The sequence below is a fragment of the Barbus barbus genome, assembly GCF_936440315.1.
Source record: "Barbus barbus genome assembly, chromosome: 28".
In the NCBI taxonomy this organism is placed as follows: Eukaryota; Metazoa; Chordata; class Actinopteri; order Cypriniformes; family Cyprinidae; genus Barbus; species Barbus barbus.
The window spans coordinates 16376314-16403761 of record NC_136756.1 but is presented as its reverse complement, the minus strand read 5'-3'; the positions used below and the strand labels follow the sequence as shown (position 1 = coordinate 16403761).

Here is a 27448-nt window from a genome sequence, read left to right as displayed (position 1 = left end):
CTGTCTTGTTACGTTTTTCTTATAGACTGTATACTTTATACACTCACTCTATTTTGGTTGATTTGTTCTTCATAAAAAAATAAAACATTTTCAATGCAATACGTTTTTTATTGCACAGTTACATGACCTGTGAATTTTAAGGCTGATTTTCTATCAGTTTAATGTACTTTACTGGCATAATTTGTGTGTACATTACCAAAACATTTCACAAAATGAATATTGGCGATTATAATAAATGCAATAATATCAAATATAAGATTCTGTATTGGATCTGGGCTATATAAGGCTCAGGTGTGGCTCAGATTTGGGGATTCTGGTTTACTTAAGGCTGAGAATTGGTACCAATAATAAAAACCTGTTTTGGCCCAGTTCAGGACCAATTAAGGGTGATTACTGGCTGAGATTTGGGCCGGTTATGGCCCATGTGTGGCCCTTGTCTTTAATCCAGTTCTGGGCCACTTCAGGGCCGTCATTCTTTGCGGTACTTGGGCCGAGGGAAAAGTGATTGTCTGGCCCGGAGCTGGGCCAGAAAACATTTGCTATGTGTTTTTTTTTTTTTTTTAAATCTTAAAGATATAATCATCAGGTTAATTACATATATCAGGGGCAGGCAACGTCGGTCCTGGAGTGCCGATGTCCTGCAGAGTTTAGCACAAGCCCTGAAAAAAACACCTGCCTATAGCCCTAGTAATTCTGAAGGCCTTGATTAGCTTGTTCAGGTGTGTTTGATTAGGGTTGGAGCTAAACTCTACAGGACAGCGGCACTCCAGGACCGTCGTTGCCTACCCCTAACATATATTATACTTTATATTATTATGCATAATTTGGCTTGAAGTTAATTTTGTTAATTTTCGATAGGTGCTATTTACACTATGTAAAAACAGCAGTATTTTATTTGCAATATTAGGCCACAAGAAATATCTACATACAAACGAAACCATGAAACCGACTCAAAACAATGTTACTCTGCCACAGAGATATGCTAGAGATACGACTTGGAGCATGCGCATAAACCTTGCGCGCTGTATACAAACACAACAACAAGAAGATGAACATGGAACAATACATTTGTTAATCTTAATATTAGGTAATAAAAAGAAAATCGTTCAGTGTTTGTTCATTTTGTTGTTGCTGTTACGTGACGTAGCGGTGTACGACTAGGGTCGAGATGTGGGATGATGACATCATCGTTTCACAAAATATATGGATTGGCTTTACACATGAAAATGCAAGGGTGTCGTTTTCAGATTTATCCACTCTGAATGAAATGCCATTATGATACAAATTTTTTACATATACAGCTAAACGTATCTCTGTGTGGACGAGGCCTTAGTTAGATGCTATTTATACTATTTAGTGCAAGTGGCAGATATTTGTAGTACATTATAAAGTAATAACGTATTGAGTGTAAATTATGATTTTTATTAAACTTATTAAATGGATGCCGCCTTATTTGGACAATAAAGCCCTCCCTACACCTATCCCTAACCCATAAATGCCTTTCCGATCTCATACATGATGAGAAAAGGGAGAAGAACGAGTTTGGCAAAAGGTGGATTCGAACTCGGGTCGATCGCATAAAAACGTCTCTACAACGCATTTTACTACCTACGCCACTGGAGTCTAAAAGGCATCTCATGTAATGTTGCCTAGCCCAACCACACATTGGTAGGCAGAGTGTAAATAGTTTAAATACGAAGGAGCAACACAATCCACTGGGACCAGAATAAATTAAAGACTTAAATGGGCTTTTTTAACTTAACCTATAAATACCCAAGAAACCAACCACATTAACCTAGCAACTGCAAATCAATGCACTAAAATCCAGTCAGAACACCTTAGTGACCGCAAAGAAACACCCTGACAGCCACACCCGACACCCTAAGACATTCACAAAAAAACATCTAGTGTATAGCCTACATCATGTTTATTAATGCTTTGCCAACGTAAACCCTTTTTATCATGTCAATAAAGCTTCTTACATCTTAAGGGAACCGAAACGAGAGAGAGGATCAGTTTTCTGAGATGACGAGAGAATGAGAGCGCAAATCAGATCATTTGATGCCTCTGGATCTGAGGAGATTAAAATACTCTCATTCAATGTAAATATTAAAATTTGATGTTCCACAGAGGATTTGACTGCTGGTTTCCACCCATCATCCATGCTGTGCCTATAAAAATGACATAGACTGAGGGAATGCGGCACTGCTCTATCATTTATCGTTACACAGCTGCGCTAACCGTAATTCAGCATTACACAAGACGTTTACTGTAATTAACCATTACACAGCTGCGTTTCTCTAAATTACCATTCTTTTATGCTTTGAAGAGTGAGCAAGCAGATCTGATCTGTGCACATTTTCAATGCATAGCTGTCAGGAATTGGTTCAGTAGTTTTTTGAAGCCACATTTTTCATCATCTCATGACGGACAGCAATCTGTGTGAAAATCCATTTTGTTTCTAAAAGTACTTTGATCTGAATGACTCATTCAACAAGGATCAGATTGAAACTCAGACCTTTGTGATGGAAAAGCACTGGTGGACTGAGTTGTAACTTCCTTTGTGTATGTATGTGTTGACAGAAAGCCCGACTGGCCCGAATGAGAATTTCCAAGAGTGGCAGCTCTAGCGTCCCGCATAGCAAACGAAATGGGCTCAACCAATCACTGGAGCTAACGGTGAGAAACACACACTCACACACATTGTTTCACAAATACAAACACACACACATTCATGCTAATTTTTTCCCATATTTTGTTTCTTTTTGACTTCTGGTGGCTTCTATTTTATTTGCCATACATTATGCATGGTTTTCAACAAGAACTCCTGCAGACAGTGTTTTAGCACAGAGCTAAAAGTGTCAGGTTGTTTTGCTTTAAAAGTGTTTAAAGCTAGAGATTCACATGGGGTGATCCAATTTCCAGCACTTAAGAGCGATTATGAGATTTTCGTGTTTGCATATTTGCACAAACATCAGCTCAATTAACTCATTGACATCCGATTTATCAGGACAGAGTGATGAACTGATGTGAAAATGTCTTAATGTGTTGCTAAACACCCTCATTAGTAAGTAGGCTGTGAGCATATGTGCGTAAAAGGGAGATCTGGTCTTTATTACTGCGGTTGTTTGGAGCTGTCCAGCTAAAATGCCTTCCTGGAAAAAGAAAGCAGTGATTCTCTGAATGTGTCGAATGCATTTGAGGAACAAGGAACATGCTGAGAGTGAACAGCGAGTACAGAGACAGATTGCAGGCCGCTCCAAAGAGAAGTAACAAGTTTCACAGAACGTCCTCAGAGAGGTCCAGAGAGTGAAGCAGAAGGGAACATGACAAAATTGAGCTTCATTATGGAGTCTAAGAGGCCTCCAAACTGTTTTAACAGCATGAAAATATGTGCTTAATACTGAACATTAATTCAAATATGTGACCCTGGAGCACAAAACCAGTCTTAAGTCGCTGGGGTATATTTGTAGCAATAGCCAAAAATACATTGTATGGGTAAAGATTATCCATTTTTCTTTTATGCCAAAACTCATTAGGACTTTAAGTAAAGATCATGTTCCATTAAGATATTTTGTAAATTTCCTACTGTAATTATATCAAAACCTAATTTTTGATTAGTAATATGCATTGCTAAGAACTTAATTTGGACAATATTAAAGGCAAATTTCTCAATATTTAAATTTTTTTTGCACCCTCAGATTCCAGATTTTCAAATAGTTGTATCTCAGCCAAATACATCAATGGAAAGCTTATTTGTTTAGCTTTCAGGTGATATATAAATCTCAATTTCAAAAATATTTACCCTTATCACTGGTTTTGTGGTCCTGGGTCACATATAAAAAATATGTTTAATACTGGATATAATTATTCTAAAAATGTACTTAATTTCTATTTACATTTACATTTGGCAGATGGTTTTATCCAATTTATCCATCCACAAATGAGAATCCTGCTATAAAAAAAAACATGAATTAATGCAATTTATATTAGACTAATAATAGTCTACTGAGGCTGTATCAGATCAAGGGAACATATAAAAAAAATTGAGAAAGGGCAATAAGTGAGTAATTTTACACACATACATCAATAGACTCCAAATATATAAACAGTAAAAAAAAAAGTCAATATCAAAAGAAAAATGGAGGGTTAAAAATGCACATCAGGTTTTTTCCTCTCCAAAAAACTGGCTCTTGTGGGTGAATCACACAAGAACACTCAGAATGGTGGAAAATGTGCTTAACTGTCATGAAAATAATTTCACAATGGAAAAATTTGTTATGGCCCTAAAAATAGGCTTTGTCTTCTTTATGCAAAGTATTCTTACAATATGAAGTCCTTTAATTTTGGGGTTAATTTGAGGTTTCTTAATGTAATTCACCCAAGAGTGGTCTGACTTTGCATCAAACTGAAAAAGCTGCTCCTAGGTTAGCCTGTCTGAATAGCTCATAACTTCCACGCAGATCACATGAAAACATGCAGTCTGCTCAGAATAAGAGTACTCGGCTATGTTACTGTAAGATGCCTAATTTTGCTCTCTCTTCATTTCTATCAATATCTTTCTTTTTCCTCCACCCACACATCTCTCACTGACTCACTCATGTTATTTTGGTGCTCGCGTCATGTTAAGACGTTGTGGAAATGGTGAAAATGTGGAGCAGTGTATGTGCGTTCAGCCACAGGGGCCCAGTGTGCGAGCACAAGCTCCCAGGCAAAAGCTCTACAATAAAAGAAACAGATATGTGAAGTTTTAGTAACCGTACCAATGGATTTGTGAAACAGAAAAGTGGAATCACTCTGATTCGCCCAATCCTCTGAGGCCCCTCGTCCTTCCTTACTCTCAAGCTTTGTTTATTTAAGTTATGGATGATATATTGTGCTGCTCTGTTATGGATGAAGTTCCTTCCAAAAGCAGTAAACCACTCTCCATGTCTCTCCCTCCCACTCTTACACAACAGCAGCTCCCCTATTACAAGATGAAACTTTCACCACAGGTACTGAGCCAAACAACACACACTCAGTCCCTCTCTCCTCTTCATTATTCATGCATGAAATGTGGTGATTCCTTAAAAATTATGTGAACGTCTGTCTGTGTTTCTGCAGGGCTCCTTGGAGGAGGACCAACAACTGAAGAAGACCACATCTCTGCTGGAGAGTCAACATCACCATCTTCTGCACTGCCTGGAGAAGACCACGGTCAGTCAGAAGTAGTGGTGGCTGCTTTCGAAACTTTACAAATCAGTGGTTCAAAATGTGCCTCAAACTCGCCAAGTCACACGATTTCAACAAGCAATTAAGGCTTCATAATGTTGTTTTGACACTTGGTTTGAAAACATTTCAAAATTCATAGACTTCGCACTAGATGCCATTGACTTGATAAACCCATTAGCAAATGTGTATAGCTGATCTCAGGTCAATTTTATAATGTAGGCTAGGTATTTTTTTAATTAATGAATTTTAATACTTAAGTGTATAATAGAAAAGGAGAAATAAAGTCACCGCAGAATCGAATAAAAATAAATCCAAGATTCATACATTGAAAAAGATAATTACAACAACAACAAAAAAAATTATTACAACAAAATTATTTACAAATAATAAATGAAACAAGTAAATGCAAATTATAACAATTTAATTAGGGATTAAGTATTTTTGAGACTACTCCTTTTTTCAGTTGCTTTAAGGTTTGAAATCAAGTTTTTACATTTTAAAGTCCGCATGAAAGCAAAATTGACTTTATTTACTTTACTACGGCACATTGCTAGTCTTGATGTGAGCAATTAATCCGTGCAAGTTAACCCACTGAAAAAAATAGTTTGTCTTGGAAATCTTTAAAGTGCCCCTATATGGGTAATGAAAGGTTTATATTTTGGTATTTTGAGTCCCCAACAACAGGTTGACATGCATGCAAGGTCAAAAAACACTTGTCTTATAATATGCATTTATTTTGACCTTACTTACTCAACGACTCCCAAACAATTCACTTAGCAATTAATTTTTCCAAACTCCTCCTTTGCATGACTTTAATCTGCGGTGATTGGTCCAATTGGTCTAAATTTCCTTTCATCATGCCTGCAATACCTGATAAAGCAGCATTTGTGAGCTCAGCACTTCTTTGTGTAGAGCCGTTACCAGGGAAACCGCTATTTTTACCACTCCAAAAGCACCACCTAGTGGCAAAGAATGAATTTGCATTTTCATTCAGACCAAAGCAAAAGACCAACAAGTGGGCGGGCAATATGCTAATATTTCATGTTGACTTCAACATGAAACGGCATGGGATTAATTTTCAAAAACGACTTGTTTCGATGATTCAGAGTCGACTCTTTCTTTTGAGAGACAATAACTTTATACACGGTGTACTTTCAGATTTAAAACTTTGCAGGATGTTTTCATTCACTTAAAGCTGTGATACACACTACATGAAAGGTAATTTTCAAAAATCCATAACGGGGGCACTTTAATCAAAATCTGAACATTTACTTCCGCTCTGGAATGGCATTCCTTTTCTGATGACGTCAGTTTGACAGCTTGGGTAGAATATCCTTAAACACAGCCCTCCAACCGTTAGGTTGCTGTGAGTGAGAGACAAAGAGGAGGGGCGCAAAAATAAAACCACATCCTCTATTCAATATTCTGTTTCAGCTGGAAATACGTCACTACACTGAAATAAAGTCGGCAGCAACTTCCAGTTCACGCGGACTTTAAATGCCACAATACTTGGAGCAACTTAAAACAAATGTAAATTAATATAAATGTTCAATTAATACAGTCAATTAAACTATTTATAAATATTATCAAAATATCTTTACACAAAACTCAAACTTGATATTTAAAAGCAGGTATGACATAAAAATGTTAAACATTTAAATGTACAACATTTTTATGTCATACCTGCTTTTAAGACAAAAAAAAAAAAGTTTTAGCAATCTTTCATCAAAGTGTAATAATTTTCTCTTCCTCTGCAATTCCCTTCCTTAGCAATGACGTAATCAAGGCGTGGGCATGAAAAAATATATATTAACCAATATTAAAGTACTTTCACACTTTGCCAGTTCAATCAAATCAAGTCCTATCCTCCACTGAATATTTTCTTTAGAGAAGCTTTTAATAATACATCCACAAACTCATCTTATGTAACATACAACTGACATAAAAATGCTCGGATTTGATTCTGATTTGTTCTGATTTGTTATACATTACTGAAGTAAAAATGCATCAATGTTGTTTCATATTCTCTTTTATATTTAAGTATTTAACATGCTTGTAAAATCTTTGACGTAAAGGGAATAAGAGAAAAAGGCCTATGACTTATAAAAAGGCTTATAAAATATCAGAAACCAATAATCTTTGCGTTTGTGTTAACAGAATCATGAGTTTGTGGACGAGCGGCTGTATGAACAGGGGTACCTGCAGACAGCACTACAGAACTTCCCATCGCGGAGTCCATCTCTCTCCAGTGAGGAGGGCATCACTGGCACCTGCTGCTCTCGGAGAACCAAGAAGAACATGCAGCCTCTCAGTGCCACACACACACATTCACACACACACAACCTGCAGGAGCTCAGCGCGTTACATATCCAGTGTGGGGAACAGCAACCACTAAACACCAGGTTAGATTATATAGGTTAGGTTATTAGAACAAAAAGACTTCAACTTTTTTATATTATCCACCTTATTAGTTTTTTTTTTGGTTTTTTTTTTTACATTAGATCAGTTGCAACCATTTGTGACTCTAATGTGTAATCTTAGCAGATTCAGCTTAGATCAGCTTCCAGCTATTTTAGCTGTACAAAAACAGTTTGTTATGCTGCTTAATGTTACAAACTGGTATTTGTTATCATATAATTTTAATGTATTATCATAATCATAAACACACAGGTTTATAGCACAAATCGTTTACAAGGGTTATACTTATTCTCTATAGTGGCTAATAAACGGAGGTCTCATCCATTCACAGAAAATAGCTTACTTTTGCATTACAACATAAGGTGAATATAAAGGTCACGTGACATCTGTTATTAAAAAAATAATAAATAAATAACCATGCCTTCCTCATTTTTCTCCTTCTAAAATGCTTTTTAATGAATAATTTTAATTGCTTACCATTGTCACAGACCCAGACTTTAAATCTTAAACTACGTGAAAATATTAATTTCTTAATATAAAAGACTATGACAGTCTAAACAAAGTGTAAAATAAACATAAACTGTTTAAACATTATTATTATTAGGGTCTCATGGGGTCCCAAACATAAAATGTAAAGTCAATCTCAACAGAAGGTGAGGGTTAAAATGTATACAACTGCATATTTGATGCATCATTTACAATCAAGCTCTAATTTCTGTCAAATAAGGCAAAATGTGTATTTATTATTATGTTTATGATATATGAAATGCTACCTTTGAAATTAACTTTAGCAAATCAAAGGAATCTGCCATTTTATTAACGTTTCAAAATGTATAATTTCCACCCTGAGATATTTTTCAAACAAAATACATAAAAAAATACAGATGACATTTGTTGGTTTAGATACATGCATGTCCTCTGTTACTCCAAGGAACATTTAATATACAGTTAGCAGCCAAATTAAATAAACAAGTGAGAGTATGAAAAGAGTTTTAAGACCTCTGTCTCTTTCTCTCTCTCTGTCTCAGTCGTTCCAGTCTCAATCTGATGTCGGATGAATCAGGGAGTCTGAACTGCAAGAGCAGTGGACTGGTTACCACGGCAATCATCAGTATCCCAACCCCTCCCTCAAACAACTCTCGAGCCAGTCCCGACGCTCCGCCCCCTCCCAACCCAGACGCTCCGCCTCTTCCAAACGCTGGCACCGATGTGGTGAAAATCTCTGCGCTGTAGGAGAAAACAGAACTCAGGAAGAGAAACTGATGAGTAGCCTGTCCCCTAGTGGGAGAAGGAGTGCACTGACTCAGACTCTCTGAAAAGAAATAGATCAACAACGATGCATCTGTGTAAATGAGAGAGACGGCAAAAGCAAAGCAGGACGACCATGAGTATTCGATCACTCTCCATCAGGACTGATATAGATGAGGGTGTCACTGCAGTGTCACTGTGCATAAAACATTTCTTCTTCTTTTTCCTCTTAGTTTTCTGTTGGGTCATAGCCTACTGTTTTTACAGATGGAGGCAAGAGGTCAAGCGTTTGTTTTCATCTGTGAGTCTTGTTTGTTTAATATCAGTCCGTTAATCTGTTCCAACATCGCAAACAGCCTCTCAAAGCCTCGGCTTTCTTTATCCCAATTAAGTTGTATTTTGATCTAGAGTAATTCCTAAAGGATAAGAGAAAATCTGCTTTAGGTTTGAGGGAGACGGTACGAGTGAGACAGTGTTTCTTAGACTGTGCTAAGTTGTTATTTTTGGAAATATGTGTGATTGGTCAGAATTAGGTCTAACTTGAATGTTTCGGCCCCGTGTGTGTGTGTGTATGTGTGTGAAAGAATTACTGAATCGTCCCTCAAACTCTCAGCCTCTCACACAGTTTGTGCCTCTCAGGGGGAGGAGAGTTTCCTTCTTTAAGCCACTGTCTCTCCCTGAGTCCAAAACGTTGAGCCGACTTTGTAACGTTTGTTGTGACCTATCAGACATTACTATGTAATATAGAACCAAAAAAAAGAGAGAGAGAGAAAGAAACATGAAAGTGTTTTTAAAAACTCTGTGACTACAAGCACAAGGCGTCGCTGAGATTTTGTGATTGCAATGTGTATCAAGCCTTGGTTTAACTGTGAATATTGTTGATAGAATATTTTGTAATATTTAGCCATTGTTTGGCGAAACCAGAGCAGCTGCCTACCCCGCCCACCCTTTTTGTCCACTCCGCCCTTTTATGTCTACCCCGCCCCTTTCCTCTGTCCACTGCTGGCCTGCTTCCTGTAGTTGTTCTGATCTAAGTGTTATTGTCATTATCGCTCAATGGGTATTTAAAAATGTGTCTAGTTTGCGTAAAACTACATGGGTAGGAAACTTTTGATGTTTGTGTTTTTCATTAACAGTGAATGTTTTTGTTAACTAGATTTCTAGTCATGCGTTGCTGTTAGAGGAGAAACTGTCAACCGTACGAATCGATTAGAGATATTCTTCACCTCTTTTCTCTCCCTCCTTTTCTGTCTTTGTCCTTATTTGTCAGCCATGTTCACAAGAACGGCATTGCCAATGAGAGAACTTGTGGTCATTAGTGGAAAGTTTCGTCTGTGTCGTTTACAATTCACTGCCAGCAATCAATCGCATGATCCCCTGAGCTCCACCTTTTGTACCATAACCCCCCATCCCATGACCCTAAACCCCACCCATCTCCTTAAACCCCACTCACTTGTGCCTCTTACACCAGCATACATAGAAAGCACCCCCCTCCTCCTTCCCTCCCCTCAGGACGTTATTGCTCCAGGGCCAGAGTTTTAGTGTTCAGTGCAGTGAAACACACACTAGACCTCATATCAATAGATTTCATCTTGTTTTGGCCCTTTTAAGATAGAATAAGCCATATTTTCCAGAAAGAAAAATATGATTAAATAATTGCATAACCTATACTTGAACTTTAAAGCCGAAGTGGATGTCCAGTTACACAAACATGAGTTGGACGTGACACCAGTATTACAGGGAAAAGCACATTGTGACATTTAGGAATATCAGGGTATCCGGCCCACACCGTTCTTACCAAAATGTTCTTTGATGGCCCATATGTTCATATGATGATATTCTTCCTGTTTGTTGTACATACAATCCATGGCAAATCTCTAATGATCCGATTTTATGGTCCAGATGATGTTTGGTCCCTTTGTGATTTATTGATTTTCATGTGTACATAATAGATGGGAAATATGGAAATGATCTAATGTTTAATGAATAGGAGGAGAAGGTGTGGCCAATATATTCTAAATTTTAAGATAATAAATGTTGAGTATTGGATCACCTGTGGACTTTGGCGAGCAGTAAAGTTTTTATTTTGCTTTGTCTTTACTTCCAGCCCAGCAGGGGACACTACAGAACCATCAATGTAATAGAAGTGTCTCTAGAATGCTAACAGCTTTGTAATAATTCATGTGTGCAGTTCCTTCAGATGACAGAATTGGTTGTTTTGAATATATTATTACCAAGTGGAGATCTGTATGTGCGCATCTACATACTTGTCGAGGGTCTTCTTTCTTCCTCTGTGTGTCTGTGCTTGTTTAACTCTTTTACTCTTTCGCTTATTTCTTTTCCTTTTTGAGATAGTCATGTTGTTCTATTCAACAGATTCCTGTTCACTGTGAGATGCTAAATATTATTTATGATCTTGTCTTGTGTCACAGTTGTGAAACGCCTGATAAATGAATTGTATCTGCCACAAATACATCTGCTGTTTATTCAGTTCCTTCGACAATGCTGAACCACAATCTAACAGCAGTTTAATGATGAAATCACAAACTCATAACAATATTCTGGAGAAGAAATAAAGTATAGATATGACATCCAACAAATAGATAATTCAGGCGGGATGCAGAAACAAGCTACAGCTGGGCCTTTCAGAATCCACCATAAACTTGAATTTATCTCAGCATCAGATAAGCACCAGATAATTTGCTTCTCACATATAAATCATTCAATATCAAAGCATCATTTAAAAACTTTAATTCCCACAATACCATTTTGTCACTTTGGATTTTGTATTATTAACAAAATCGTTTGTTTACTTAGGATTTACATGATTGTGTTCAGCTATCAAGCCTTGTAAATCAGAAACCCTAAAAGGGATACTTCGGACAAAAATGACAATTCTGTCATCATTTACTCACCCTCATGTCATTCCAAAACTGTATGCCTTTCCTTCTTCTGTGAAAAAGATATATATTGAAGATTATGTTGGCAACCATACAATTTTGATTAACATATAAGAAGTCGCAGTTCATGGTGCTTAACATATCACGTAGACTACATTCAGTTAATATATTAGCGTTACTACACATCTCAGGCTACTTGAATGTACATCTAATTACCTATTTGCAGGCTATAGCCTATAAATAACATAGAAATAAACGAATCACCTGTATCAGGGAAAAAAAGCAAAGATGACATGTTTGAAGTTGCCCCTGTCCATCAGTCAGCAGGAGTTTGTAGAGTTGGTGGAGTTGTGAGCGCAGCTGTCGATGGAGCAGCTCCACTGCTGCAGGAACACACGTCACAGCCAGCGCACACGTGCGCCCAGACCGATGGACACAGAGAATGAACGAGAAACTGTTCTCTTTCTCACACACTCACACACACAAAATCAAAGGGATTTATTAAGAGAAAATATACAGCGAGCTCCAAAATGTGAAAAGCTCCCATTTTTTAAATGTGTTTTCCTAATGAAAATTATATTTTTAAAAGTTAGAATTTCAGACTGAAACGGAAAATATTGTACAGTTCGACTCCTTTGAAATACTTATGTTTTCCCTAATTAGCCTAAATATGTTTTTATGGAAACTACATTATTCAGCATAAGTCATGTCAAGTCACCTTTATTTTAAATTTAAAATCAACCAATCACTCAAAATGTGGATACCAGATAGATAGATTTTTTTTTTCTTCTTCTTTTTTTGAGAAAGTAAAAATGCAGTTTCCCGTGAGGGCTAAGTTTAGGTGTAGGGCAATAGCATATATAGTTTGTACAGTATAAAAACCGTTATGCCTATGGGATGTCCCCACCGTTCACAAAAACAAACGTACGTGCGTGCCTTACTCTGGACCACAAAACCAGTCAAGGGTCAATTTTTTTTAAATTAAGATTTAGCCTTTAGGCTACATCATCTGAAACTGAAGTAATTATATAAATATAGTAATTAGGCCTATTTATGGCGTACAATAAAATTCTATAATTTTGACCCATACATTTTGCTACAAATATAGGCTACCTGTGCGACTTATGACTGGTTTTGTGGTCCAGGGTAAATGAATGTGGACAATTGAACTTTTAGTAGGCCTATCCGTTATTTTAAAAGGTTTTATTTATTTTCTAAGTAAACAACTAACAAAAAAGCAGGGGGGGGCAAATAAATAGGCCTAAGCAAATAAAAAAAGTCACAAAAATAGTTTTGTCATGAGATAAGTTCTCACTTGTTTCTGTCTGAAGTCCTCGCACATGTTCAGCACGAGGATGATAAACAGCGGAGCCCACAACACAGTGGCTGAGATGATGATCTAGCCAAATCTCTTCGCCATGCGGCCCTCGAGCCTCTTCTTGCCCAGCTCGCGGGCTGCTGGGGTCAGAAAACACACCGCACCAGCGATGCGCTGCTTCCCTGCGCTTCTCAACACATCTCCAACAGAGGGGTTGTGGGATTTCTGGATGTGGGAGGGCGGCTTCTGAAGATGCCTCACGGTCTAGGAAGCAACTAGGAAGGTGCTTTCCAAAGTAAGGTCTAAACAGAATACCTGTGTCAATGATTTTGTTGGTATGCTGTCTCACAACAGAAAAGATGCGGAAATAGTGAATGATTATCAATATCAGAGACAAACCCCAGACGGGAAACAGCACGTACAGCTCTGTTGTTTAAAGTGATAATATATAACTTAATTCCCACCATATTTCTGGTATAACTATCAAATTAATCTAACTAATTTGATCGTTTGCTTTTTAAAACCGTGAGTGCAGTGCATCAACTGGTTAGCTTGTTACTCACGTTTCTATTGGCGCCTATTATTGTTTTCTTTTTTCTCGCTCCGTTTTCATTTCTCTCACTCCGTTTTTCACGAGTTCATCAAACAACAGTGGTAAGTGGTAAGTTAAGTTGGTATCATTCATCAGTCACGGTGAGTAATGGCTTCTTCTCCTGCTATTGTTGTTTGCACTTCATGTCACATAGTTTATCTCTCTCTGTCGGCGACGAGGGATTCACATGTGATAAATTAAGGGAAATAGTTAGGCTGACAAGAGAAGGTTTCAGAATTAGAGACACACATCCAAACTTTAGTTGAGGATAGTAAGAATGTGAGAACATTCTCTGGATGCGAATAGCTCAGGGACTCCTGTACATTGTTCGGTTCCGGTTGAGCCCGTGCAGCAGGGCAGCTGGGTGACTGTGAGGCGGCCTAGTCGCGGGTCAAAACACTGCTCTTCTGTTCCGATCAAAACATCAAACAGGTTCTCCCCACTCAGTGAAGCACTCTAGTGAAAGTGCTCTAGTAATTGGCAATTCTATTGTACGTAACATGAAAATAGAAACACCAACCACCATAGTCCAATGTTTACCGGGAGCCAGAGCGCCTGACATCTTGGCAAATTTAAAAGTGCTGGCTAATGCTAAACGTAAATTCAGTAAGATTGTTATTCACGTCGGTGCTAATGATGTTCGACTTCGCCAGTCGGAGATCACTAAATATAATGTTAAAGAGGCGTGTGAACTTGCAAGTACGATGTCAGACACTGTAATATGCTCTGGCCCGCTCCCTGCTTACCGTGGCGATGAGATTCATAGCAGACTGCTGTCACTCAATGGTTGGATGTCTAAGTGGTGCCCGCAGAATAACACAGACTTTATAGACAATTGGACGAGTTTTTGGGGCATACCTGACCTGTTGAAAAGAGATGGTGTTCATCCCTCCTGGGGTGGTGCCACTCTTCTCTCTAGAAATATGGCACATAGTCTTAGAGTTCGTACTTGACTAACTGGGGCCCAGGTCAGGAAGCAGACAGACTGGCTAAACCGACCGTCTGCTAGCCACCTCACATCACAGAAGTCAGCACATAGAGACTCCTTCACCTAAATATCACATTATAGAGACTGTGTCTGTTACCCGAACTAGAAAATACAGAAAACGTCCAAACCAAATTAAGAGTAACTATTTAATTGATGTTCAACAAATAAAAAATGTTTACAATACAGAGAAACAATTGATAAAGCTTGGCTTACTGCATATCAGGTCCCTTTCTACAAAATCGCTTTTTGTAAATGATTTGATCAATGATAATAATCTAGATTTGCTCTGTTTGACAGAAACATGGCTAAAATCAGATGAATACATTACTTTAAATGAGTCCACCCTCCAAGATTACTGCTATAAAAATAAGCCATGTCCAAAGGGTAAAGGGGGAGGTGTTGCTACAATTTATAGCAATATTCTCAGTATTTCCAGGCTTTAAGTATAACTCGTTTGAAGTTATGGTGCTGCGTATAACACTATCTAGAGAAACACACGTTAGTGATAAATCCCCTGTGATGTTTGTACTGGCTACTGTATACAGGCAACCAAGGCGCCACACAGACTTTATTAAAGAATTTGCTGATTTTCTATCTGAGTTAGTACTGGCTGCAGATAAAGTCTTAATTGTTGGTGATTTTAATATCCATGTCGATAATGAAAAAGATGCATTAGGATCAGCATTCATAGACATTCTGAACTCTATTGGGGTTAGACAACACGTTTCCTGACCTACTCATTGTCGAAATCATACTCATACGATGATATCTCAGATCATTATCTAGTCTTGTGTAAACTCCATATAGCTAAAACTGTAAATTCTACTCCTTGTTACAAGTATGGTAGAACCATCACCTCTACCACAAAAGACTGCTTTGCAAGTAATCTTCCTGATTTATCTAAATTCCTCAGCATATCCAACAGCGCAGAAAAACTTGATGATGTAACAGAAACTATGGATTCTCTTTTCTAGCACTTTAGATACAGTTGCTCCTTTACGCTTAAGGAAGATAAAAGAAAACAGGCTGACTCCGTGGTATAATGAGTGCACTCACACCTTAAAGAGAGCAGCCCGGAAAATGGAGCGCAGATGGAGGAAAACAAAACTAGAGGTATTCCATATAGCCTGGTTGCAAAATACCCTATCCTACAGAAAAGCATTAAAAACTGCTAGATCTGACAACCTTTCGTCTCTTCTAGAAGAAAACAAACATAACCCCCGGTATTTATTCAATACAGTCACTAAATTAACGAAAAATAAAGCATCAACAGGTGTTGGCATTTCCCAAGAGCACAGCAGTAATGAGTTTATGAACTACTTTACTTCCAAGATCGATACTATCAGAGATCAAATTGTTACCATGCAGCCGTTAGCTACAGTATCGCATCAGATAGTGCACTATAGATCCCCTGAGGAACAATTCCACTCATTCTCTACTATAGGAGAGGAAGAATTGTATAAATTTAAGTAATCTAAACCAACAACATGTATGTTAGACCCTAACTAATCTACTAAAAGAGCTGCTTCCAGAAGTCATAGATACTCTTTTAGCTATTATTAATTCATCACTGTCATTAGGATATGTCCCCAAAACCTTCAAATTTGCTGTTATTAAGCCTCTCATTAAAAAAAACACACCTTGACCCCAAAGATCTAGTTAATTACAGACCGATCTCAAATCTCCCTTTTCTGTCAAAGATACTAGAAAAGGTAGTATCCTTGCAATTATATTCCTTCTTAGAGAAAAATAGTATTTGTGAGGCAGTCCAGTCAGGATTTAGACCGTATCATAGTACTGAGACTGCTCTCATTAGAGTTACAAATGACCTGCTTCTATCATCTGATCGTGGTTGTATCTTTTTATTAGTTCTACTGGATCGTAGCGCTGCGTTCGACACTATCGACAACAACATTCTTTTAAATAGACTAGAACACTTTGTTGGCATTAGTGGAAGTGCATTAGCATGGTTCAAATCATACTTATCTGAACGCCATCAGTTCGTAGCAGTGAATGAAGAGGTATCATATCGATCACAAGTGCAGTATGGAGCACCGCAAGGCTCAGTACTAGGCCCGTTACTTTTCACGCTTTACATGTTACCCTTGGGAGATATTATCAGGAGACGTGGTGTTAGCTTTCACTGTTATGCTGATGATACTCAGCTCTATATTTCTTCGCGGCCCAGTGAAACACACCAAATTGAGAAACTAACGGAATGCATAGTAGATAAAAAAACTGGATGACGAGTAACTTCTTACTGCTAAATTCTAAAAAGAAACAGAGGTGTTAATTATCAGACCTAAAAACCCCACATGTAATAACCTAGAACACTATCTAACACTTGACAGCTGCTCTGCCAATTCTTCTTCATCAGTTAGGAACCTAGGTGTGCTGTTTGATAGCAATTTTTCATTTGAAAGCCATGTTTCTAGCATCTGTAAAACTACGTTTTTCCATCTCAAAAACATCTAAATTGCAACCTATGCTCTCAACGTCAAATGCAGAAATACTAATTAATGTGTTTATGACCTCAAGGTTAGACTATTGTAATGCTTTATTGGGTGGTTGTTCTGCACGCTTGATCAACAAATTACAGTTGGTCTAAAATGCAGCAGCTAGAGTCCTTAATAGAACCAGGAAGTACGACCATATTAGCCTGGTTCTGTCAACACTGCATTGGCTCCCTATCAAACATTGTATAGATTTTAAAATCTTGTTAATTACTTATAAAGCCCTGAATGGCTTAGCTCCTCAGTACCTGAGCGAGCTCTTATCACATTACTCAGACGTCTTCAGGAAAAGGGCTGCCAAGCCACTTCTGAACCAGAGACAACTTCAGAAGCGTCTTACCTGGACTGTGGAGAAAAAGAACTGGACTGTTGCTCAGTGATCCAAAGTCCTCTTTTCAGATGAAAGTAAATTTTGCATTTAATTTGGAAATCAAGGACCCAGAGTCTGGAGGAAGAGTGGAGAGGCACAGAATCCATGTTGCTTGAAGTCCATTGTGAAGTTTCCACAGTCAGTGATGATTTGGGCTGCCATGTCATCTGCTGGTGTTGGTCCACTGTGTTTTCTGAAGTCCACAGTCAATGCAGCCATCTACCAGGAAAGTTTAGAGCACTTCATGCTTCCTTCTGCTGACAAGCTTTATGGAGATGCTGATTTCATTTTCCAGCAGGACTTGGCACCTGCCCACACTGCCAAAGGTTCAATGACCATGGTGTTACTGTGCTTGATTGGCCAGCAAACTCGCCTGACCTGAACCCCATAGAGAATCTATGAAGCATTGTCAAGAGGAAGATGAGAGACACCAGACCCAACAATGCAGATGACCTGAAGGCTGCTATCAAAGCAACCTGGGCGTCCATACCACCTCAGCAGTGCCACAAACTGATCACGTCCATGCCATTGAATTTATTTAATACACAAGTTTCACAATTTGAGTTGAATTACTGAAATAAATGAACTTTTCCACAACATTCTAATTTATTGAGATGCACCTGTATATATATATATATATATATATATATATGTAAAACATACTGTATATAATTATCATTACAGAAATTATGGGCTTCTGTAGGCCAATTGAGCAATCAGTATCAAGCATTCCAGAGAGCCCATGTAGCCTACTAATCATGGCTAGACAGCTCAAATGTCCTTGTCTTCTCGTGAACTGGTTTAGAAAGGTCACCTAGCCTTTATTCTTGTTATTACTTAGTATTTTGCTTATTCTGGAGGTCTTCAGTTGATTTGGAGAGCACTGATTTATTTCTGCTAATCAGTGCTATTATCCAGCAGGATGTTTAGATTAGTGGGCGTGGTTTCTCTGATTGCGGCTAAAACTAAAAACACTGAAGGTTTTGTTTCCACATGAGATGTAAAATGTTCATTACATTTTCATGATGGTTTCAGATATTTTAATAAAACTGCAGTTAGCTGTAACAAAATATTTCAAATGATTGCACATAATATCTTAATTATTTTTATTAGAGAACAATACATACACAATGCAAATGAGAACATTACAAAGCTCAAAAGTCACATGCTTGCCAACTTTTTTTAGTGCTTCATCATTTCTTTTATGTAGACAGAATTCATATAAAACGCAGTCATCCAGTTATATGGTGAATGGTGATATGAATTGTAATATTCAACCCAGGCTCTGTATGAACTCCAATAATCCTGCCCGGCAACTTCCTCTTCTAGTTCATCGGCCTCTCTTTTTCTCCCCTTCTGTCCTGCCGAGGCGGCCTTCCTGCTGGATTCAGAGGTCGGCCGGTGTTTCTGGGGAAGGCTGTGGTGGTTAGCAGGATTCTGGCATTGACTAGGCCTTTGCTTGTTTCTGCTACTCTGTTGTGATACTCTGGCTGAAGGTAAAGAGGATTTATTCAATTCTGAGACTCTTTTGTCTGGAAGAGCAGGTGTGTGATGAGAAGACCGAGCAGGGACAGAAGAGCTTGATTCACTCTCCACCTCCATCTCGGTCTCTGAAGAAGAATCATCAGATAACACGGAAAGAGTCTTCTGCTCAGAGGACAACTCTGAAACCTCCTGTGGTGGATCTTGATGGGAGTGTGATTCTTCTAGAGAATATGAATTATAAGCCTTATCATTACCATTCCCATCATCATCATCATCATCATGTCCATTAACTGCATCTCGAGAATTGTTGAATCCGTCATATTGGCGAATGATTTCGACAGATCTTCCCAGACCTTTTGTTATGAAATTCTCATAATCTGCCACAGCCTCATTGAAAGTCATAACTTTTCGTGCATGCAACTTAAAAGACGGTAGTGGAGGAATTCTGGGAAGGGTGTCATTCTGTTCTTTTTGAGTAAGAGTTGAGTCATGCTGGAGGTTTGTAGTAGACTGTATTGGTTTTTGCCTCCCAGGTTTGGGTGAGTGCGTTTTAACCTTGATTTCATCTCCACTGTAGGATTTATCACCTGTTGTCCTTTCTGGGATGACCGTCGAGCTGTGAGGCTCTCTGGAGGGTTTCAATGTCGGCTTTTCAGATTTAGCTTGTTTCTTCTTCTCTGGTTTGGGAATGTCAGGAATTTTATGAGTGGGTTTTGAAGGCGGTTCAATTATCACATCCCAGTCACAAGCCTCTTCCATGATCCCTGCAGGGATTGGATCTGTAACACAAGGTAAGGAAACATGCTTAACAGCCCTCATGCCAAGTTAAAGGAACATTCCAGGTTCAACGAAAGTTCAACCAGAACTTTATTCATTTTTACAGCCATTTTAGAGTTCACAGTATTGTGTTGCCATGGCAATCAAGTTAACTTCAGAGGAAAAGTCCCCTCAAGGTCAGGATATACTTTTTTTTTTTCTGGACATCCGGGGACATTCCTGATGACGAAAATGAAATCACAAGGACTGTGCGCAGAGTCGCAGAACACAGCCAAAGTATACTTTGGGACATGATGCAAAAAAATATTTATATTTTCTCGCCAATGTATTGAGTTCATCTGAGAAACTTCATCTGAGAAGCATTCTCTCAAAATTTTTGCGTTAGCTAGCAAAAGCACTAAACCATAGTTTTTCCTCCCACCTCATATTATTTCAATCAAAAAAGGTTTTGTGTGGGAACAAAGGTTCACACTTTTTTATATATATAAATTTCATTTTTTTAATGGGGTCATCGGATGCAAAATTCACTTTTACATCTTGTTTGAAGTACACAACCACCCTATCATGATAAAAATCCACCCAGTGTTGTTTTTTTTTTTTTAGATACCATAAATAATAACCCCTTTCTCAGATCAAGCCATTCACAGATTCTTGGCTGTGTGATGTCACACTGGCCAAGGCCCTTCCCACAATTGTTGACTGACACTCTTGACTGACATTTTACCATAGATCTGCTCTGAGTGAGTTGTCAACAGTCTGCCTTTGTTTCGCCGCTGGAGCAGGTGTAGACAAGAATGTCTCCTAAGCAATTAAGGTGTTTTATTGTTGGATGTAATAATGAACACAGGAGTCGTCATTTACTCCAGACATCTGAGCCACTAAAGACGCAGTGGATTACTTTTGTTTTTTAAGGGAATGTGCACCTAATCTAACTAAATGTGTCTATGTTCGCGCAAATCATTCGTGTTCCAGCTTCACCTAGAGAAAAAGTGAATGTAGTTTTTTTTTTTTTTGCATGAAAATCTGATGAATCTTTGCAAACCGCCTTTCCTAATAATACGTAAGTTCTGCAACGAATGCGGCTTAAATTAATCTAGAAAATTGCTCGTCTAGAGAGGGGCAGGGTGAGCAGAACTCATTAGCATTTAAAGGGACATGCACTGAAACGGGTCGCTGTGAAGGTACAGTGCCTTGCAAATGTATTCATACCCCTTCATTTTTTTCACGTCTTATGTTGCTGCCTTATGTTAAGTGCTTTAAATTAGCTTTTTTTTCTACATCAGTCTACACTCCATACACCATATTGACAAAGCAAAAACAATTGTCATAACTTTGTAAATTAATTACAAATAAAAAAAACACTTATGCAATGTACTTAAGTATTCATTACCCTTAACTAAATATTTTAGCTGAAGCACCTTTACAGCCTCAAGTCTTTTTTGTTTGATGCGACAAGCTTTGCTCATCAGCATTTGGCAATTATCTGCTATTCTTCTCCTCATCTCAAGCTCTGTCAGGTTGGATGGGGGCAGACGCACATTTTCAGGTTTCTCCAAATATTTGAACCCAAATATTTGATTGGGTTCAAGCTCAGGCTCTGGCTGGGGCACTCAAGGACATTCAGAGTTGTCTATAAGCCACTCTTGCTGTGTGTTTAGGTTCATTGTCCTGTTGGAAGGTAAACCTTCTGCCCAGTCTGAGGTTATCAATGCTCTGGACTGGGTTTTCATTACGGCTATCTCAATATTTTGGTGCACTGAGCTTTTCTTCTATTCTGACGAGTTCCTCAGTCCCTGCTGCTAAAAAACTGCCCCACAGCATGAGGCTGCTACCAGCACACTTTACTTTTGGGATGGTACTCTGCAGGTGATGAGTAGAGCTGGTTCCCTTCAAACATGATGCTTGGAATTGAGGTTCATCTTCACTGAGGAGAGGATTGAGTTCTTTGTTCTTTTGACCCCAGGGCTTGGTTTTGCTCTGATATGCATTATCAGCTGTTGGACCTTTTATTAAGAAGTGTGCGCCTTTCCAAATCATACCCATTCAATTGAATTTGCCACAAGTTACCTTCACTCAAAGTCTAGTAACACCTACAAGCAATATGAATACTCCTGAGCTAAATTCCAACTGTCCCAGATAAGGGTATGAGTACTTATGCAATGGAATCATTTAAGTTTTTTATTTTTAATAAATTTGCAAAGATGTTAAAACCCTTTTTTTTGCTTTACCATTATAGTGTATGGAGTATAGATTGATGTGGAAAAAAGTCATTTAAAGCAGTTTAACATAAGGCAGCAACATAAAATGTGAAAAGAATTAAGGGGTATGAATACTTTTGCAAGGCACTGTAAAAAGGGTGTTTTACACTACCATTGAGCAATAATTTTAACCAAAGTATGTTATAGACTTTTCATTAAGACCCTAAAGAATCATATCAACTTGTGGAAAATAGGCATCCGATGACCCCTTTAATTTATATTTGTATTATATTTTAGTGACTTTACAGACTGGCCCCTACTCACTTTCATTGTGAGTGCAACACTGTTTCCTAAATTTTTGCTTTTATTCTTTCACCACTATGCCACAAATGCTGTCGTCTGAGTTTAACTGGCACAGAACCTGGAATATTCTTTGACTTTCAGAAGTACCTGGTAAATGAGTGAGATTCAGAGAACATTTCTGAGCGATGGCCATCATTTTGTTCTCCTCCTCTCCATAGCAACAGTAGGTCACAGCAACCCCCAGAGTGCCTGAAACACAACAGACAGAGGTCACAGTTAGAGGAACGACACTGCTGATCGTATCCATTTCTAGAATTCTAATGAAAGTGAAGATTAAATTCGTCCACAACAATATCACGCTCAAGTTCCAATTATGAATTCTGATTTTGGAGTGCCGTGGTCATTAAAAAGCTCTTGATGAGTTTGTGTTTAGCAGCTAATTATGAAAACGATTGCTGTAGTTGCCCTTTCAGACTCTGACCTGTCTCAGAGCAGATGATCTCTGATTAAGCACTCTCATGTAAATGCCCAAGACACACATTAATTAAAACCACACAATAGAGGCCTCACATATATTGGTGCTTAATTGTTTTATAATTGGACACACCAAATCGTCCAGCACGACCAATACGGTGCATGTAGGTCTCCCAGTCCTGAGGAACATCCAGATTAATCACCAAGTTCACCTTCTCAGCGTCAATACCACGTGAGGTCTGTGGAAGAGAGAGATTTATAACAAATTAAATGTTGTTTGGGTATTAAACACTGGGTATTTTCCAGTGTAGGTGTTATAATCGGTTGAGCCTCACCAGATCAGTGGATATTAAAACTCGACACTGATACTGTTTCAGCTTCCACATCGCCTCTAACCTCTGATCCTGACTTAAACCACCTACATACAAAACACACATCAAGGAGTTTTAACATAACCATTAATAATGGCTTTCATACATTTTGGGTCTTCATTTATATGCCCACGTTCTAAATTACATCATTCTTATCCAAGACCTAGTGAGCTGCTAACAGGGGCTGCATTGTAAGGCATTAAAAGCACACACTCAGTATCAAAAGGTAGGCAACCTAATCATGAAATATATCTCCCATGACAAGATGCCTTCTTTCATGTTAAGTCAAGCGGCGTATATCCTTCATATATCCTACATGGAGTATGCCGCTCTAGACTGCAATGCAAGGAGTTGTGAAATGTTAGAAATGTATAAATCTTATTTTCATTAAATTCTGAAAAGTTTTTTTTTTCCCTCTAAAATTTTAATGGCACTTAAGTTAAAAGATTTTAACTTTTTAAAAACATATCTTGAAACCTTGCAGGGTTTTTTTTTTTTTTTATATATGTTCTGTGTGAATGGCCCTTATGTAATCTATTATTACTTTGTTGCAGTATTTTTTTTTTAAGGACACAATTTTAAGACAAACCTAAAAATCTTTTCTAATCTTATTTTTAAAGAAAATGTTTTTAAAATGTAAAAAAAAAAAAAAAAAAAAATCTAAAAACCTTTTATAACTTAAATTATATAATTCAAATCAATTACAACCATACATGTAATTCTCCGTTCACCTGAGATCAAACCGCGGACATTTTAAAAAGTATGATGCAACAAAGCACTAATTGGAAACAAAGGATTTGTAAAAGTTTCTTAGAGACATAAAGCAGCGTTTTTAATCATTACAAATAATTTACTTACCATTTGAAAGCTGCCATTAAGTAAAAGTCTGTTCAATATACAGCAAGGCCATTCCCTAAGTTTTAAAAGAGACCCAAGGTGAAGCTCACCTGAGATGCAGACTGCAGGCAAACCTTTAGAAGAGAGGATATCAGCCAGGCGCTGAGCTCTGCAGAACAACAGCTCAACTCAGTCTTTCATTACTTTCAATAAAGATCACAATTCTTTTGTTAATAAAAGTCTTTGAATAATAATGACTGATGCTGTAACAGTATCTGTTACTCTTATTACACACATCAGCATGTTTTCAGAATAATGGAAGTAATTTAAAGGTGTGTCAGCTCTTGCCTTGTATGGAGGTTTGAGAATACCAGCGCTTGGTTAAATGGGATTTTGCTGAAGAGTTCAAGGAGACTCTGAACCTTCTCCTCAAAGACTTTATGAGGTAATGAATGAGATGGCACGATTTTATAGTATTGCTTCAGCCCTGGAGGAGAGAATATATAATTACAATTCAGACTTGAAAGGGTATTCACATAGAAATACATCAACAAATCAGACAGGACTGCAAACTGACCAAGGAGTCCAGGGTCTGTTGGGTTCAGTCGCACAAACGTCGGCTCTCTCATGTATCTTGACAGATACTGCGCTAAAGATTCTGGGTAGGTGGCAGAGAGGGCCAACATTTGTTTGTTTGCTGGTAAAGAAGAGAAGATCCAGCTAAGACAGACAGAGAGAAGTTAACTCAAACCTGCTGAATTACAATACAGAACAGTCTCTGAATCAAAACCACTAATTCAGCTCTTACTTGATCTGCTCCTGAAAGCTGCTGCTGCTGTCCTCCTCCAGCAGCTTATCAGCCTCATCCAAAACAAACAAGCGAATGGAGGATGTAGTCAGGACTCCCATCTCAATTAGCTGCTTAATACGACCTATAAATACAACAAAACTTCAACACTGGCTAACAAAATAAAAATATACTATATACACTATTATATACTATAATACTATATAAATACTACAATTTCCTAATTAGATGAGCCAAATCTCACACTTTGCCTAATTATTTCATAAAGGGCATATTTTAACAGCAAATAACAAAAATTTTAAAACAAGCATTTTTTCGGTAAAATACTTTATATGCTCTTAATCACGAAGAAATGAAAGTAGCAACAGATATTTTCTTCCATATACTGATGCATGTCCAAATGAACCAAAATATTAAAAAAAAAAGCAAAGAATTAAAAAAAAATAGGGCAGAACTTGGTTCAATCCATCAGTGTTGACTGGATGGTGGCAGATCTGAATGTAAGCTTGCAACTGATCATTAGAAAGACGAGGAGTTTAAGCAGACTAAATGATTAGAAAGTACAACTTATGTCATTTTTACTGGAAGACTGATTCAAGACATTTTGATTAAAAAGGTACAAAAGAAAGAAAAGCCACTGATAGCTACTGATAAGATTATTTTCCTAAAAAAGTGTGAAATCTACACTAAGTTACAGTTTTAAATGTAATACACCTAACATATTGGTTTAAAAAAAAATTCAACTAGCTCATACCTGGTGAACCAATGGCAATGTGGCATTTCTTAAGATGAAGTTTGTCTTGACTGACAGGTCGGCCACCAATGAACACATGGCACTCCAAGCCCTCCATAGCACTGCCTATTGCCATGACAACAGCATGAATCTGCACCGCTATCTCCCGAGTGGGGGCCAAAACCAGCACCTGATGGGACAAGAGTAGGGCATATTATTGTCAAGCAGGCACACACTCTGTTTTGGGTGTTTCTATTTAACATCAAAAGATAAATGAGTCTTTCGAACGTTCATAGGTCCTTTATTCCGTTTTACAATTATTATAGAATAGGACATTATTTAGTAAAATATTACGTTACATCCGTTGCATATTGGAAAAAGTAATACCTGTGTGGTTGTGTTTTCCATTATAAGAGAGTCCAAAGCGATGGTGGTGAACACGCAGGTTTTTCCTGTCCCAGACTTGGCTTGAACAATGAGATCTGGACGGAAGAAAACGTCAATAAACAACATTATTTCCGTGAAATGAAATACAGGCACAACGTTTTCATCGATGCACTATATTTTTGAATGTCACAGTATACTCCTGTCATCAGAGAGCAGTCAGTTTTAGTATGTAATTAATGTCAAGAATGTGGGTTTAGGCTTGTTTTGGTACTGTTTTCGAGTCTCGTACCGAGTCCACATCTTCCCAGCGGGATTGCCTTCAGCTGGATGGGGGACGGTCTCTGAAAGCCAGAGGAAGATAAACCCTCAAGCACAGGTTTTGAGAGGAGTAACGAGCTAAACTCGACACCCCCATTAATCAGAACATCTTCTGTCCGGGTTCTGGATTGCAACTCATGCGCTGCTTTCATGGATGCCGCCATATTTTTTTTGCAACTAAGTTCAGTTCTTCGACGCTGAATAATGAGTTGCGCAGTGAAATGACGTCGCCCTCTTGCGCACAGAAACAGAAACGACGCTTGAAATATCAGCAACATCCTGCAGAGGGCGACAAACACACTTGGTTGTCATAAGCAAGCGATGAAATTTAAATAGGAACTGCATACATGTAGGCATAAAAAATAAAGCAAACTTTGAATACCACATTTAATACATTCCCTGCCACAAACTGTAATTACAAGTCGTCTGAAAGTTTAAAGACAATTTAACCTTTGCTGCTTTTTGAGGACATCAAGCCCCCGGAATTCAATGCTATATTATTATTTCAGTTCTATTATACATTTTTAAAGTGTGTAAATGGCAGGGGCGTAGAATTAGGGGGGAACGCTAGGGACATGTCCCTACCAATATCCAGCCACTAAACTGTCCCTAGCAATATTTTGCTCAAATAATTAAATATATGTATATGTTTTTGTCATTTCAGACGCATCTGAAACGTCATATCATTGATATTATCTAACAAGTTAAAGTAAAGACTTCAGAAATCTGCGCGCTCTCAAGGACGCGCATTTAATACATGTGCGGAATGTAGTTGCACACCGGATGAAAAGCGCAGCGCTCACAGGTATTGCACCCAATTCAAGACAGTAGTCGGTTTATGTCCCCACCAATGTCGAAAGCAAACCTACGCCCTTGGTAAGTGGACTAAGGTCTAATGTCCAGTCCGAGTGAATCTTAAAATCTGAGTTAGAGCTGTACAATTGTAGCTCTGTTGTTTTGTATGAAGCCTCCATTCTTATGAGCTGACCGCTGGTGTTAATAAATCCTATTCAGGAACTTTCCCCTCAAATCAAAGTGAAGCCACATGACACCACATACACTTCAGTGGCTTGACTGGACCTGTGCTGGGCTGTAATGTCATCTGAATATGTAATCAGCAGTGTATGAGAGGCAATAAGCAAGCATCGCTGGTCATTCCTCACAACTAACCATTTTACTCACTAAAGCGGAAGAAACCG

General features: G+C 38.1%; 2 protein-coding genes and 1 pseudogene across 3 annotated transcripts in view; 1 reads left to right on the top strand and 2 right to left on the bottom strand.

Moving 5' to 3' along the window:
* The window catches only part of LOC306848804 (A-type voltage-gated potassium channel KCND3-like), a gene marked incomplete at its 3' end in the record, with an annotated part of 34494 nt that extends 26748 nt beyond the window's left edge, over positions 1-7746 (top strand). The window contains exons 3-7 of the mRNA XM_079383566.1: positions 2584-2679; positions 4959-4994; positions 5104-5196; positions 7369-7613; positions 7713-7746. Coding sequence (XP_079239692.1) covers positions 2584-2679; positions 4959-4994; positions 5104-5196; positions 7369-7613; positions 7713-7746 — 504 coding nt within the window. The remainder of the gene's footprint in view (positions 1-2583; positions 2680-4958; positions 4995-5103; positions 5197-7368; positions 7614-7712) is intronic.
* Positions 7747-13056: 5310 nt separating this feature from the next.
* On the bottom strand, positions 13057-14213 carry LOC306848803 (annotated as a pseudogene). Its single transcript has 2 exons — positions 14183-14213; positions 13057-13521 (listed from the first exon to the last, which is right to left on the bottom strand). The product of its transcript is annotated as an uncharacterized misc_RNA (transcript).
* Positions 14214-18547: 4334 nt separating this feature from the next.
* LOC306848026 (putative ATP-dependent RNA helicase DDX20) lies at positions 18548-26434 on the bottom strand. Its single transcript, XM_079382337.1, has 11 exons — positions 26221-26434; positions 25932-26026; positions 25566-25734; positions 24812-24935; positions 24581-24723; positions 24352-24490; positions 24114-24172; positions 23131-23213; positions 22929-23034; positions 22469-22570; positions 18548-19822 (listed from the first exon to the last, which is right to left on the bottom strand). The coding sequence occupies exons 1-11, from the start codon at positions 26411-26413 to the stop codon at positions 18741-18743; spliced, it is 2295 nt and encodes a 764-aa protein (XP_079238463.1). The 5' UTR covers positions 26414-26434; the 3' UTR covers positions 18548-18740.
* Between the last annotated feature and the right edge of the window lie 1014 nt (positions 26435-27448).

Bases quoted from the DNA above. Each gene is read 5' to 3' on its own strand.
- LOC306848026 (XM_079382337.1), bottom strand. From the start codon at position 26,413: ATGGCGGCATCCATGAAAGCAGCGCATGAGTTGCAATCCAGAACCCGG. The intron at 25,735-25,931 runs GTATTACTTTTT...TTGTCCCATCAG, and splicing joins TGGAAAACACAACCACACAG to GTGCTGGTTTTGGCCCCCAC. The intron at 23,035-23,130 runs GTGAGGCTCAAC...TCTCTTCCACAG, and splicing joins TTTTAATATCCACTGATCTG to ACCTCACGTGGTATTGACGC.